Source organism: Rhinoraja longicauda, chromosome 27, assembly GCF_053455715.1.
Source record: "Rhinoraja longicauda isolate Sanriku21f chromosome 27, sRhiLon1.1, whole genome shotgun sequence".
In the NCBI taxonomy this organism is placed as follows: domain Eukaryota; kingdom Metazoa; phylum Chordata; class Chondrichthyes; order Rajiformes; family Arhynchobatidae; genus Rhinoraja; species Rhinoraja longicauda.
The window spans coordinates 20,731,244-20,746,606 of NC_135979.1; the positions used below are offsets into that span (position 1 = coordinate 20,731,244).

The 15,363-nt window shown below is 41.5% G+C and overlaps 1 protein-coding gene across 2 annotated transcripts in view; it reads right to left on the bottom strand.

The window, feature by feature from the left end:
• The window catches only part of csmd2 (CUB and Sushi multiple domains 2), a 1,532,573-nt gene that overhangs the window by 175,472 nt on the left and 1,341,738 nt on the right, over positions 1–15,363 (bottom strand). For both annotated transcript variants that reach the window (XM_078423311.1, XM_078423310.1), the window contains 3 exons: positions 14,794–14,898; positions 5,204–5,322; positions 5,012–5,081 (listed from right to left, as the gene is read on the bottom strand). In XM_078423311.1, the coding sequence (XP_078279437.1) occupies positions 5,012–5,081; positions 5,204–5,322; positions 14,794–14,898 (294 nt within the window). The remainder of the gene's footprint in view (positions 1–5,011; positions 5,082–5,203; positions 5,323–14,793; positions 14,899–15,363) is intronic.

Consider the following 15,363-nt stretch of genomic DNA (forward strand, 5'->3'; position numbering starts at 1 on the left):
GAGGAAGAAACCAAACAGAAGAATTCCCTCATTAACATTTCATGAACTGCAGAAAGATAGTTCAAAAGCCATGATAAACAACACAGATGTAGTGGCCTGGATGACCGCCACACAGATGTCTTTCTGGCCACACATTGTTTATGCCTTATTCTTGATCGATTCTTCACTGAACGCTTTAAATCACAAATGATACTCGAACAAGATCCAGGCAGCTGATTAAGCTAAACATGCCAACTGGGCCTTAGGTGTGAATTAGTCCCTCAGATTTTGTCAAATAAGTCAGTGGGCATGAAAGATATCGTGATTATTAACATTGTTGTAAATCTCCATATTGTTTGCGTTACTTATAGTATGACAGGCAATGGCATTTATGATAGTAGTGCATAGCATTCAGGAGTAAAGTCAATAAACACATTGAGAGAGGCACAACTTCATGCCCTTGAATTCCTCCCTGAAAAGTTTGCAGATGCGGTTTTATAGTCGGAAGGGAGGCACAGGGGAGTGAGGAAGCGCAGAGCGGAATTCAGACATTTCACTGCAGGAATCAAAAATGTATTTAAAATATGCCGGAATACACAATTGAGTTAGAAAATCAATTTTGCAGCGGCAAATATTAATCTGCAAGTCATTATATTTGGTTGATAAGGTTTTTGCAAACATAGCTCCTGCAGCATCTTACAGACACCAGAAACATAATTATTTAGAGAGAATCAAGGTGTTTGTGTGTATTCGAATCAGGAAGATAGATTTTGTATCTCTCTGCCCAGCTGTAGTGTATATAAATGCATCTGCAGTGCATGCAAGAACCATTTGCTATGTTGTTGACATCAACAACAGTATTGTTTTGCCTTCAGGGGGGTAAGGGGATACTTTGCCTCCCTCCTTAGCTCCTTCATTTGTTCCAAAGGGAAATGACATTAAAAATGTATGCACAGCATCAGGGCTGCAAAGGAAATCTATGGCATGAAAATTAATTGTAGAGGGAAGAGTTTTTGCATTGCAGGACATGGTTCTTTAACATTGTTAAGGTCGGCAGCCTGTGGCTGACATACCACATTGTCAGCTTGACCTCAATTTCGACACATAATATCTTGATTCAGTAAGTAAGAGCATTTTGCCATTCACTTCCTCCTCGTTCCAACAAACAAATTCCATCGCCTGCAGATTCAGTCTCACAGCTACTGTGGTTTTCACTTCTGCAATGTGATCTGTTGGTTTGTGATAACTAGATCGGGTGCAGGTTTAGTTACATGACTGTAAATCTACCACGCTGACCAATTCAACTACATACATTAACCTCATCTTCCGAAGGGCAGTCTCATCATTTTTTTAACATTATTCATACTTATTTTTTTCTGAGTGAGATTCCAGAAGGTATTCAAATTCAGAATTGTTCTGTGTTGATAACTCAATTCATTTCACATTAAATCCATAATACTAGTGGAGAGAGTATTACAGTGCACAGAAAGAGACTTGACTTAATATTACTGAGGTGAAATATGATGTTCCTAACCAAATGTTGCATTCACCTTTTCAAACTCAGCTCCTCCTCACCTTCGAGACCTCAAAGTTGAAATTTCTGATGAAATTCAGAGCTTTCACTTTGAGGTACAACTTTCTTCTTCTTTGGAATGCACCTTGCAGCATTTTATGGAGAAGAGGTATGCCAAAAACTATTGCTAACAGACTGTAGATGAGCTATTTGGAGATGTCTAGCTGCTCTCAACAATAGTGTGAACCAGCAGTTAAACTCCCCTCCGCTCCAGGTCCATTGGCATCAAAGGAGTCAAATGAGTGGGTTATAATGGAACGAGAGACCAATGGTCATGTGTACATCTCAGCTCAAACAAGTAAAACCAATGTTTATCCGTTATTCAAAACTAAATCATTAATTAACAACATTTGGAAATTAGGCCAAGTGGGGGAAAAGTCCTAACAAAAATAGGATTGAATTAATAATGGAAATAAAATATCTCATGACACCATGCAGAAGAGAAGGGAAGGTATCCGTGGTTTCCTAGCCAATGTTGTTCCAAATATCAACAACATACCGTGCTAACATCTCCCTAAATGCCACTCTGAACCCAGCGAATGGTCGACAGGCCTGGAGGAGCACCTTGGACAGCGTCTGCCTGCAGGAAAACACCAGCGGAGGGGGAGGGGGAGGGGGAGGGGGAGAGGGAGAGGGAGAGGGAGAGGGAGAGGGAGAGGGAGAGGGAGAGGGAGAGGGAGAGGGAGAGGGAGAGGGAGAGGGAGAGGGAGAGGGAGAGGGAGAGGGAGAGGGAGAGGGAGAGGGAGAGGGAGAGGGAGAGGGAGAGGGAGAGGGAGAGGGAGAGGGAGAGGGAGAGGGAGAGGGAGAGGGAGAGGGAGAGGGAGAGGGAGAGGGAGAGGGAGAGGGAGAGGGAGAGGGAGAGGGAGAGGGAGAGGGAGAGGGAGAGGGAGAGGGAGAGGGAGAGGGAGAGGGAGAGGGAGAGGGAGAAAGAGGGAGGGAGGGAGAGGGAGGAAGGGAGAGGGAGGGAGGAAGAGGGAGGGAGGAAGGGAGGAAGGAAGAGGGAGGGAGGAAGGGAGGGAGGAAGGGAGAGGGAGGGAGGAAGGGAGGAAGGAAGAGGGAGGAAGAGGGAGAAAGAGGGAGAGAGATTCTATCCATTTAGATGTGAAAACCATAGGTGTGCAATTTCCATGTGACTTTGATCCACAGTCACAGTGGTTATGCAGAAGGCCATGTGCAAAAATTCAGGATAACAACTTCACCATAATCACCATAAGGAATTTTGTGGTGATGCAACATTAGAACAAAGGAAATAGGTGCAGTACCAGGTCATTTTATCCTTCGTGAGGTCCATCATTGAAGATCTTATCTTATTTAAACAGATTTAGTTACATCAAGCAATTTTACCACAGATCACTAAATCCGTCCAATTCCACTGGGAAACAGGACTTAAGCTGAAAAAAGAACAAAACCTACAAGAAATGTTCTCAGAGATCAGTGAGCATCTGTAGAGGGATAAACAAAGCTAATGTTCAATGACCTTTCAACAAAAGGTACACCACCGGCTTAATAAAGCACACTACTGGTTTCTGATGTTATTGATTCAGACACATACTCTCCTTGTTTACAACAAAATATAAAAGTTTTAGGTTGAGTTTTAAAGATACAGCATGGAAACAGGCCATTCAGCCCATCAAATCCATACCGACCAACGATCACCCATAAACTAGTTCTATCCGACACACTTGGGGCAATTTACAGAAGCCAATTAACCTACAAACTCACATGTCTTTAGAAAGTGGGAGGAAACTGGTGCACCTGGAGAAAACCCACGTGGTCACAGGGAGAACGTACAAACACCATACAGTCCGCAGCCAAGGTAAGGATCAAACCCGGCGCCTCTGTGCCATCGAATAGAAGGAACAATATCTGAGACTGGGGTCCAGTCCAAGAGTGAGAGAGGGCGAGTGCTTGAGCAGCCTTCAAAGCTGGGCAGGTGGGTAGGCCTGATGGTTATAAGCCAGAGATCGAGGTTCTGGTATCACAGCAGGAGGGTGGCTCATGGTTTCATTCTGGAGGTGGGCAATCAGGGAGTTGTGGACCAAACAGGGAATTAAACTGAATCTCGTTCATTCCTGTGCTTCAACATTGCTGTTAATTGATTTGATTGGATCAATGAATGATAACCATCCAAATGTCTGAATGTGCTGATTTGGACATCCTGCAGCAATGCAGCCCATTTATGAATGGTAGCTCTAAATGTAATTTTCTGACTGTGGTTGCATTGATGAAAGGATGATTTTTTTAATACACTTCTACAACTTCACACCAATGTTCACAAGTTCATCGGCTATAGAAGCAGAAGTAGGCCATTCGGCCCATCAAGACCACTCCCCATTCAATCTTGGCTGATTTATCTCTCCCTCCTAACCCCATTCTCCTGCCTTTACCCCACATCCCCTGACACCCATACTAATCAAGAATCTATCAATCTCAACCTTAAAAATATCCATTGACTTGGCCTCCATGAGGAAGCTTTCTGGAAATTTAAGCCAAATTCACAATGGAATGGAAATTTAACACAAAATGGCTGCACATTGTAATCCATTTCTGAAATCCTATTCCATTGAACTCAATTGATTCAAATTTCAAAAGCAGATGACAACACAGGGATATTATTATATTATACGTTCTGTGCTAATGACCCAGATCTGATGTACTGATCCAACACCATCTCAAGTTGCACACAGAATCTATATTATACACTAAAATGTTTCATAGTCTTGCACTGGCCTTAGGCTGCCAAACCTGTTGGAAGGCTTCAATGTCATTTCTCCTGAAGCTGCCCTGATATCTTTCCTCAAGTGACTGCTGCCAACTGCTTATGTTTCTCTGCCTATGAAACTGGCGATTTCAACAATAAATTATATATTGGTAACTTCTTCAGAGCAATTATATTTGAGCTTACAACTATGATCCAACATGTTTTGGAGTTTTACTGTTTATTCTTGACCTCACAAACCGTCTCAGAGCACCATTTATGTCCACTTCATTGAGCAGACAGCACACGATTCAATAATCACAAAGGGAACATTTAAGAAGAGGGAAAATCACTGCAGCCAATATGTAAACTGGATGGACTTATCAACGAAAACTCAGGGTAATGACCAATTCATCATTATCATCTGAGTAAGAAATATGAGCACAGCCCAAGTGGGTAATTCAACTGAAAAAGATTAATATGACTTTAACATCTCATCCAAAAAAAGATCAATGCCTCTGCCAATGCAACACTTAGAGTCCAGCACGGATTGAGTGCTTAGTTCCATAATGCATCCAAGCCCATAATATACTGATTTAGAGGCAAGGGTGCTTACAAATAATCTGAGCTTATACTTGTAATGAAGGTGCTCTTTCAGCAAATGGATTATCAGAGGCAAAATGCAAGTAATAAATTCAAACAGTGCATGCTTCACGTCATACCCATACTCATTCATGCAACAACTGTGTTTGAATACATACCCACACAGAGAGGCGGAGGGTAGTTCCACCGGCGGACTGTTCCAGGCATACAAGATATATGGGAGTGTCCCTAGAAGAATAAGCAGCAGTGATTGATCTACCATCATCAACTTCCATCCGAAATACCCAACAAAAACTCTGTGCAGTTTGCAATTATTCATATCTTACTGCGTTTGTGCACTGCTTAATTACCTGGAGCTGGTAACCTGCCTCGCAGCGAAAAGACACAACATCATTGATTAAGTATCTCTCGCCAATCTTTACACTGTTGGCAGGGACCAATGGTTCTGGACAGCTTGTCAACCCCACAGCTACAAAAAAGAGAACATGAAAGCAATTACCAAAGGCTGCATTTAATGCCAAAATCTTGTGAGTTTCTTGCACTCTTGCCAGAAGCAGTATTCCAATTTAATGCAGGAATACCTTGTGGTTGTGATTGCTGCAGTTCATAGAGTCATTGGACACAGAAACAGGCCCTTTGGCCCAACTCATCAATGCTGATCAAGATGCCGCATCTTAGCTAGTCCCATTTGCCTGCATTGATCCACATCCCTCTAAACCTTTCCTATCCATGCACTTGTCTTTTTACTATCCATGTAAAGTGTTTTTTTCAATGTTGTTACAGTACTTACCTTACCTACCTCCTTTGGCTCCTCATTCCATGTACCTATCACCTTCTGAGTGAAAAACCTGCCCTCACCTTCATGTTAAATCTTGCCCCTCTCACCTTAAACACATCCTCTTGTTTTTGATTACCCTACCTTGGGTAAATAACTCTGTGCATTCACCCTGTCTATTCCCCTAATTATGGCATACACCTCGAAAAGATCACCTCCTCAGCCTCCTGCGCTGCAAGGAATACCTAGCCTGCCCAGGTCGCTCAGCCCCTCAAGCCCAGGCAAAAGCCATGTAAATCTTTTCTGCACTCCTTCCAGCTTATTGACATCCTTCCATTAGCAGGGTGACCAAAATTGAACACCGTAGTCCAACGTCTTGTACAACAGTAACATAGCATCCCACTTCTTTATTCAATACCCTGACTGGTGAAGGCCTTATGCCTTTTGGTGTAGTAGTAAGCACGATGCGCAGAGAGGTCCTCATGCTACTGTTAACATTTATTGATAACTTGCATTGGGCCCTCAATAATTGTTTCGTTATTACCATGGCCGTCAGCTGTCTATGTTTCAAATTGTCTATTTATGGAAGTATTGTCTGAGAGAATCTGGAAGTCTGCTCTGTTCCCTCTAATCATACACACAGGGCACTTTCCCCTGCAACTGCACGAGATGCAACACCTGTCCCTTTACCTCCCCCCTCAACTCCATCCAAGGACCCAAACAGTCTTTCCAGGTGAGACAAAGGTTCACCTGCACCTCCTCCAACCTCATCTATTGCATCCGCTGCTCTAGATGCCAACTTATTTACATCGGCGAAACCAAGTGCAGGCTCGGCGATCGCTTCGCTGAACACCTGCGCTCGGTCCGCATTAACAAAACTGATCTCCCGGTGGCCGAGCACTTTAACTCCCCCTCCCATTCCCAGTCTGACCTTTCTGTCATGGGCCTCCTCCAGTGCCATAGTGAGGCCCGCCGGAAATTGGAGGAGCAGCACCTCATATTTCGCCTGGGCAGTTTGCAGCCCAGTGGTATGAACGTCGACTTCTCCAACTTCAGATAGCTCCTCTGTCCCTCCCTTCCCCTCCTCCTTCCCAGATCTCCCTCTATCTTCCTGTCTCCACCTATATCCTTCCTTTGTCCCGCCCCCCTGACATCAGTCTGAAGAAGGGTCTCGACCCGAAACGTCACCCATTCCTTCTCTCCCGAGATGCTGCCTGACCTGCTGAGTTACTCCAGCATTTTGTGAATAAATCGATTTGTACCAGCATCTGCAGTTATTTTCTTATAAAACTTAATAATTTTGATTATTTAATATAATAAGCGAAAACTATTCCATTACTTGTGTGAAAAGGTATAATGAAAGGAAAACGGAAGGCTTGCCTTGAATGTGGGCACTCCAAGGAAATACATTTGATTTGTGTCAAAAATAATTTATTTAAAATTCTTCCATTCTGTTTGTTTTTCATTTTCTTCAACTCGTGTTCCAGAAAACATAAAGAGAACTCAACTGTGAAAACAACATTATTTTTGCAAGGATTTGTAATTTCTGTGGAAATTGCGTTTATTATATTTATTGCGAACAAATAAAAATGACATTTGAACATGATGTCATAGATCAGGGAAAACACGTCTGATGAAGCAACAGCAATATCTTCATCCAGCTACAGTGTACCGACCGGCTTTCTCTCTCCCAAAGCAATAACCACTGTACGGACACAGAGAGGTTTTTCCTGAGACATCCCTTCAGAGGATGACAAAGAGAAATTTATCTCCCTGAACCTTCACTATGCTAGCACAGAAAATAGTATAGTGGCAGAATAGAGACAAGCTCAGCAAAGTACTGTCTTAGCAGTACAATTCATAAAGCAGTGCATCAGTTGTACATGATTTACCAATTCCTTTTAAAATTTGTCACCTAATTTTTTTCTTCACAAGGATTGTGAGGGGAAAGCGCTGATTCAGTTTCCACAGAAATTACAAATCCTTGCAAAAATAATGTTATTTTCACAGTTGAGTTCTCTTTATGTTTTCTGGAACATGAGTGGAAGAAAATGAAAAACAAACAGAATGGAAGAATTTTAAATAAATTATTTTTGACACAAATCAAATGTATTTCCTTGGAGTGCCCACATTCAAGGCAAGCCTTCCGTTTTCCTTTCATTACACCTTTTCACACAAGTAATGGAATAGCTTTCGCTTATTATATTAAATCATCAAAATTAGTAATTTTTATTTTCGTGTATGATTAGAGGGAACAGAGCAGACTGACAGATTCTCTCAGACAATACTTCCATAAATAGACAATTTGAAACATAGACAGCTGACGGCCATGGTAGTAACGAAACAATTATTGAGGGCCCAATGCAAGTTATCAATAAATGTTAACAGTAGCATGAGGACCTCTCTGCGCATCGTGCTCAGCACTACACCAAGAGGCATAAGGCCTTCACCAGTCAGGGTATTGAATAAAGAAGTGGGATGCTATGTTACTGTTGTACAAGACGTTGGTGAGGCCACACTTGGAGTACGGTGTTCAATTTTGGTCACCCTGCTAATGGAAGGATGTCAATAGGCTGGAAGGAGTGCAGAAAAGATTTACAAGGATTTTGCCTGGGCTTGAGGGGCTGAGCGACCTGGGCAGGCTAGGTATTCCTTGCAGCACAGGAGGCTGAGGAGGTGATCTTTTCGAGGTGTATACAATCATTAGGGGAATAGATAGGGTGAATGCACAGAGTTATTTACCCAAGGTAGGGTAATCAAAAACAAGAGGATGTGTTTAAGGTGAGAGGGGCAAGATTTAACATGAAGCTGAGGGCAGGTTTTTCATTTCGCACAGTTTCGCACAGTTTCTCATTTCAAAATTAGAGCAGAAAACATTTCATGAATGCCAACCTTCATAAAAATCAGGGCAGGGAAGGCGGCATGGGTAGAGTGTAGAGAATAACAAGCATACACGAGTCGTGCCGACAGTCAACATTATGAACAAATGTGGGAAGAAAGATGCTTTGGGTTTTCTTTCATTGATTTCCCGGGCTAGTGATGGACTTAAAATGAAACACTGGAACCGAATAGAACTGAGCTGCAGATATTTCTGGCAAAACCTGCTCATGAATTGAGCCTCAGAGATTTCAACCTTGATTTTCCATAAATTAAAAGTTAATTTTCAATTGTTAAAACATTTACAGATAATTGACACTTTTAATTACAGCTTTTAAACATTTCGGGTTATTTCAGTGTGGAATTGCGATAGATGTCTTCAGGAGTTGCTCAACTTTGCCATTCTCATTTTAATTAGCAATTGCTAACCACCCCCATTGGTTACTTTGGTAATGAACAATAACTCTGCTCAAGGTTTAACAGCATATTGGCACCGTACATTTTAAGGGCATACAATCAAAACGGGCAGCTGAGGGGGAAAAATGAAAATAGCCACAGTGGGTAATTTCGAGAAAAAAGTAGCAGTCAAAAGCAAAACATTGGTAATGTTATAACGAAGGGTGAATGCACCTATCTCTTGCCAACATCTTTGTTTTGGTCCCTATTCTTTCTCACCTCGTGCTCAGTTGGAATGCATTTCATCCATGTAATTAATTTTGTGGTGTTCCCATGAAACTGCTGATCATTCGCCTTTCCATCCTGCAGTTCTGTGAACCACACCACCATTTGCTTACCATTATTGTTCAGATGGGTGCACAGAACTCATAGAAACATAGAAAATAGGTGCAGGAGTAGGCCATTCAGCCCTTCGAGCCTGCAGCGCCATTCAATATAATCATGGCTGATCATCCAGCTCAGTAGCCTGTACCTGCCTTCTCTCCATACCCCTTGATCCCTTTAGCCACAAGGGCCACATCTAACTCCCTCTTAAATATAGCCAATGAACTGGCCTCAACTACCTTCTGTGGCAGAGAATTCCACAGACTCACCACTCTCTGTGTGAAGAAATGTTTTCTCATCTCGGTCCTAAAAGACTTCCCCCTTATCCTTAAACTGTGACCCCTGGTTCTGGACTTCCCCAACATCGGGAACAATCTTCCCGCATCTAGCCTCTCCAACCCCTTAAGAATTTTATATGTTTCTACAAGATCCCCCCTCAGTCTTCTAATTTCCAGCGCGTATAAGCCTAGTCTATCCAGTCTTTCTTCATATGAAAGTCCTGCCATCCCAGGGATCAATCTGGTGAACCTTCTCTGTACTCCCTCTAAGGCTAGAATGTCTTTCCTCAGATTAGGAGACCAAAACTGCACACAATACTCCAGGTGCAGTCTCACCAAGGCCCTGTACAACTGATCATGCTCTGTAATTATTTATCTGTAATTATTTATCCACTATTCACAAGAGATACCTGCAAAAGGTTCACTTGCAAGCAGGCCTACTGTTAAAATGACATAAAGGTCACCATTACCACAAACAGCCAAACCTCATTCCCAACGTTCAAGCCACTCCCTAACAACTGACCAATGATGAACCAGGGTGCTTGTAACTTTCATTTCATTTTGACATCGAGCTATGCTTCAGACCAATAATGTCTGAAGATGGGACTCGACCCGAAACATCACTCATTCCTTTTCTCCAGAGATGCTGCCTGTCTCGCAGAGTTACTACAGTTTTTTGTGTCTATCTTCGATTTAAACCAGCATCTGCAGTTCCTTCTTACACATTCAGACCAATAATAATCCATTATCACTTAAACAGCCTGATACCAGCTTCTCATATCACAACATAGAGTCTTAGAGTCATGCAGCACAAAAACAGGCCTTTTGACCCAACTCATCCATGCTAACCAAGATGACGTCCAGAGTCATAGAGACATACAACATGGACACAGGCCCTGCAGCCCAACTTTCCCATGCCAACCAAAATGCCCCTTCTCCACTAATCCCACCTGCCTGTGTTTGGCCCATGTTGCTCTAAACCTTTCTTGTCCAAATGTCTTTTAAATGTTGTTATATTACCTGCCTCAACAACCTCTTCTGGCTACTTGCCCCATATACCCATCACCCTCTGTGTGAAAAACCTGCCCTCTTCAGGTTCCTATTAAATCTTTCCCCTCTCACCTTAAATCTATATTCTCTGGTTCTTGATTTCCCTATTCTGGGTAAAAGACTGTGCCTTCACTCTGTTCCCCTCATGAGCTTATACACTTCTATAAGATCACCACCCTTCTGCACTCCAAGAAATAAAGTCATAGCCTATCCAGCCTCCAATAGCTCAGGCCCTCGAGTACTGGCAACAATCTCGTAAATCTTCTTTGCACTCTTTCCAGCCAAACAACATCCTTCCAAAACTGAACACAATACTCCAAATGTGTCCCCACCAACCTCTTGTACAACTGTAATGTAACATTCCAACTTCTATACAGTATGCTGACTGATGAAGGCCAATGAACTGAAAGCCTTCTTGACTATCCTATGCAACTGCGACACCTCTTTCAATGAACTATGTACCTACACTCCTTGATACCTCTGCTCTTCAATACTCCCCTGCCTTTCACTTTCCACAAATTAGAACATGTGCTATTCATCCCGAAAGACACAGAACCTCATGTGATTGAAAAAATGATGAATGCAAATTTTCTTTAAGATTACAGGGAAAAGCATAGTCTGTTTAGATCTGGTAAGAAAAGAGTGTACATAACATGTGAGCTATGATTGCGCCTCATGTTTTGTCTTCTCAGTAATGACCCTCGTCCCTTCCAAATGTAACACAATTGGAGCTCATAAAATGGTTTCTGTGCTGCACTGAAATAGCAGCTGAAAAGAATGGATTTTTCAATTCTATTCACATACATCATATGTAGTTACATGCAGCAGTCTGAGTAAAATCCAGAATTAGTCTCACATCTACTCTGCACTGGAGCCTGCGTGTCCTGGTTAAAACTGCTTCTTAATGGGTCATCTCCACATGAAATCAACAGTAAGCCTTGATGTGATGTTGATGAGCATGCAAAGTGACAGGCATGCGATTTATCTGCAGGCCAACAATAAAAACCCATATACCTTGAAGCTAGGTTCTATTGCAATAAACATTCGCGTGCAGATATAGGGAGGCATGGCTTGGGAAAACACACCACCTCTCGAACGCGTAGCCTCCTGAAGTATGTGTGTGCATCAGATGCAATGGGAGAGGGGTGACTGAGCAACAAGTTGTAAATGTGGAACAGATGGGCATGGATCACTTTGTTGTCTATGGCTGCCTATCCAATACATGGCACTGTGTCAGTTGGTTTTTGTGTGATAAATTCATGAAAGAGTTGTTATTTCCTACATCTGTTCCCAACAGGAAGCCCACATAGCAATAAACATAGTCACCATCTGTTGTCAAGAATGGCGAAATGCTGCCTCCTGTAGTTAAACTGTGCAATTGCAACCACCATCTTCCCTTGTTATTCTCACCACCAAGTCACTTATCCTCCTCTCAATAAGGAGGAGGATATTTAACTTTTCTACTTCAACTCCTTTCTTCCTAAACAATGGCTAAAGTGATAAAATATTTAATACTCATCTCTCGGGTTTAAAGACTAACAATTATTCACCTAATTACTTTGAAGTCTGTACAATCATTGCATTTGAGTTTTGAGACAGATTTTTCTGCTTGTTTAGGAGTTACAGACTCCTAATTAGAAACTCCTGTATTAGAAACTTTCTGCTAATCATCCAATGTAAAAATGCATACATTTTATCACCCTTATTTGCTGTTGGCTATCTGTGGTCAGATAACTAACTGTTTATTCTCAGAAGAGTTTTCTTTGGTCAGGTAACTGACCATTTAATCCCAGATGATTCATGTAGAATTGCAGACCCAAGCATATTTTCCTTCAAGTTGGATAAATTAAACTAACTCTTCAGAATTAATGCCTATTTAATTCTTGAAACATTCATCACCATTAAGGAAACAGATTTTTCTTTCATTCATACAAATATTAGAATGGGAATGATGTTCCAAACATAGTTGATAGTCTCTCCTTGAGTAGCTTTGATTAAGTCATTTCGAAGACAAAACTAATTATTTTTTTCCACTTGTGCTGTTTGTGAAACTGAATGAAAGGGGATAAATTAAGAATTCGGCATTGGAATGAATTTTTCAAATAATCCATTCTTCTAATTTGGAGGATCAAAAATTGGAGATTCGAATTTAATTGGACTCAGATCGTGACTTCAACTCAAACCATCGTCTTAAGGATAGCGGAGTGAGGGGGTATGGGGAGAAGGCAGGAACGGGGTACTGATTGAGAGTGATCAGCCATGATCGCATTGAATGGCGGTGCTGGCTCGAAGGGCTGAATGGCCTACTCCTGCACTTATTGTCTATTGTCTATTGTCTATTGTCTATTGACTTCAATCACTTGTACTGAATTGATGATCTATGGAAGAAATGAGGCAGGGTTTGTCATATTCATCTTTGCCACTATTCCCTCACAGCTTGTGCATTAAAGTCTCTGCATTTCCAAACCCATTTTCATCACTATTGAATAATGAAGATAACACACTTATTAAAGCTGTTCTGTTCAAATACGAATAGCAATGGGACTCCGAGAATACATTAGTTTAAAGATGCAGCATGTGTATAGCTGTCAGCAATAATTCCTAAATGCTTATTCAAAGGTCATTTAAATCCAATATGGCCACATCATTCATGAAGGTGGATGAAAGTCTCCTGCAATTGTCAACAGTACCATTCAATTTATTTTATGTATTTAACAAATGCCATGGCCAGGACTCATAAAGAAAGTTGGATAGTCATATTTGTCCAAAGAAGGACAAATTCCATATTTTTTTTCTGAATGCAATTCAGTCGCAAGACAGTTCCACAATTTTTGGCATCAGAAAGAAGAGAGAAAAACCAAAAGGCAGCTTAATGAAGCTAGCAGCCCACTCTTAAACTACTGCAGGTAAGAATGGGTCAGATGTTCCTGTGGGCAGCTCAATGCTTAATGTGCTATGCAGTGCAATTGTATGTCTTGGCTGTATACATTCAGTCAGGAAACCTCAGGTCTATGACTTCCTTAGGCATGCAGCCACAGGGTATGTTTGAATGATGTCTTTCTCATGAAACTACTGGAGGAACAGAAGGTGGAACCAAATTCCCGGCCTTGATTATTGGGCCCGAATGTACCTGAGCCATTGCTAGAGAAGGCAATAGCAAAGCTTCTAAAGCAATGGTTATTATCTGTAAATTCTTGTTCTTATTTCCCCCTTATTCCATCGCAGCTGGCTCCAATGTCATGTTGTTCCATTGTTTTCAGGGGCATGTGTTGTCCATGCCCACCCTCTCCTTTTCCCAAACAACCACTCAAGGGTAAATTTACCCCTGGACAACTCCAGTAGCTCAGGCTATGATTTTTGTTGTAAGCCACCACCTTAAACTCAGCTTAAACTACTTCCCACTCAGCTAGGAGGTAGAAGAGGTGAAAGTCTACATGAACGCACATGATTTAGGACTTATTACGAGATTAGTAGACACAGAGCTCCCAACTCCTGATTCTAATTCTCTTGACACGTTACACAATATGTGCATCAGAATAACGTTTCCCCACTCCCTTGCACCAAACCAATGCAGAAACTGTGCAGACAACACTGCAACACACAATTTTCTGACTAAAACATTTCAAGGCCAATTGCCTTTAAAGTTTATGTTTGCTCTATGAACCTGCTATATGCTATTTGAGTAACGTTAAAACTATGTCACAAATTAGAAGTCACGAAGAAGTGTGTCAGATGGCTAAAAGGCATTGCTGACCCATAAGATGGTGGATGATGCAGTACAAAGTATGGTAACTCCATAAAGAAGTGGAGAAGTTCCAAGTGACAGGAGATTAAGGTTTAAAAAAAAGTAAATATGAAGACACAAGTGACTGCAGATGCTGGACTCTTTATGGAGTTTGACACACAAAGCTGGAGTAACTCAGCGTGACAGACGGTACCTCTGGAGAGAAGGAATGGGTGAAGAATATTCAGTCTGAAGAAGGGACTCAACCCGAAAGGTCATCCATTCCTTCTCTCCAGAGATGCTGCCTGACCCACTGAGTTACTCCAGCTTTTTGTGTCTATCTTCGATTTAAACCAGCATCTGCAGTTCCTTCCTACACATTTTGTCTTTATGGAGTTTGCCGTATATATATATATATATTTCTTATAAATTGTAACAATCACGGAAAATTCTTACTTTTATATTCCAGATGAAATCCAGATGCAGAAACGCTGATGTCAGAATAAAAATGTAAATAAAGTTGATTGGAGCTGCTGTTCAACAAATTTGGAACTGTGGTGCCTGAAAGACATGAAAAAGAGGGAGTAATTGGATCAGATTAGCCAAACTGTACACAGCTCCTTCACTTTGAGAATCTGCAAAAAATATACCAAAACTACAGCAAATGTGGTGGCTCTGATGCAGAGTTGAGTTGACTAATAATTTCAACTTGCCAGTTATTAATGTGATAAATTCAATATCCTTTCCTTCAGCATTAAGCAAGAGCATGACTCTGGCTTTTCAATTTACAAAATAACAATTAGTTTTCAACACTCAAAATCCATTGGAATCTGCAGCATCCATGTGAAAGTGTGTTTTTAAGAATTGAGTGCATAATGTCCTATGATTTTTGTTGCAGAAATGTGTCAAACATCACTATTAATTGAGAGATTACTGCCTTCAATAAGAGGTGTTTTATTACTAGCTTCATCGCTGTCAGCAATGCAAATGAATTTCCATTCAGCGCGTTGGCATTGAATTTGGGAT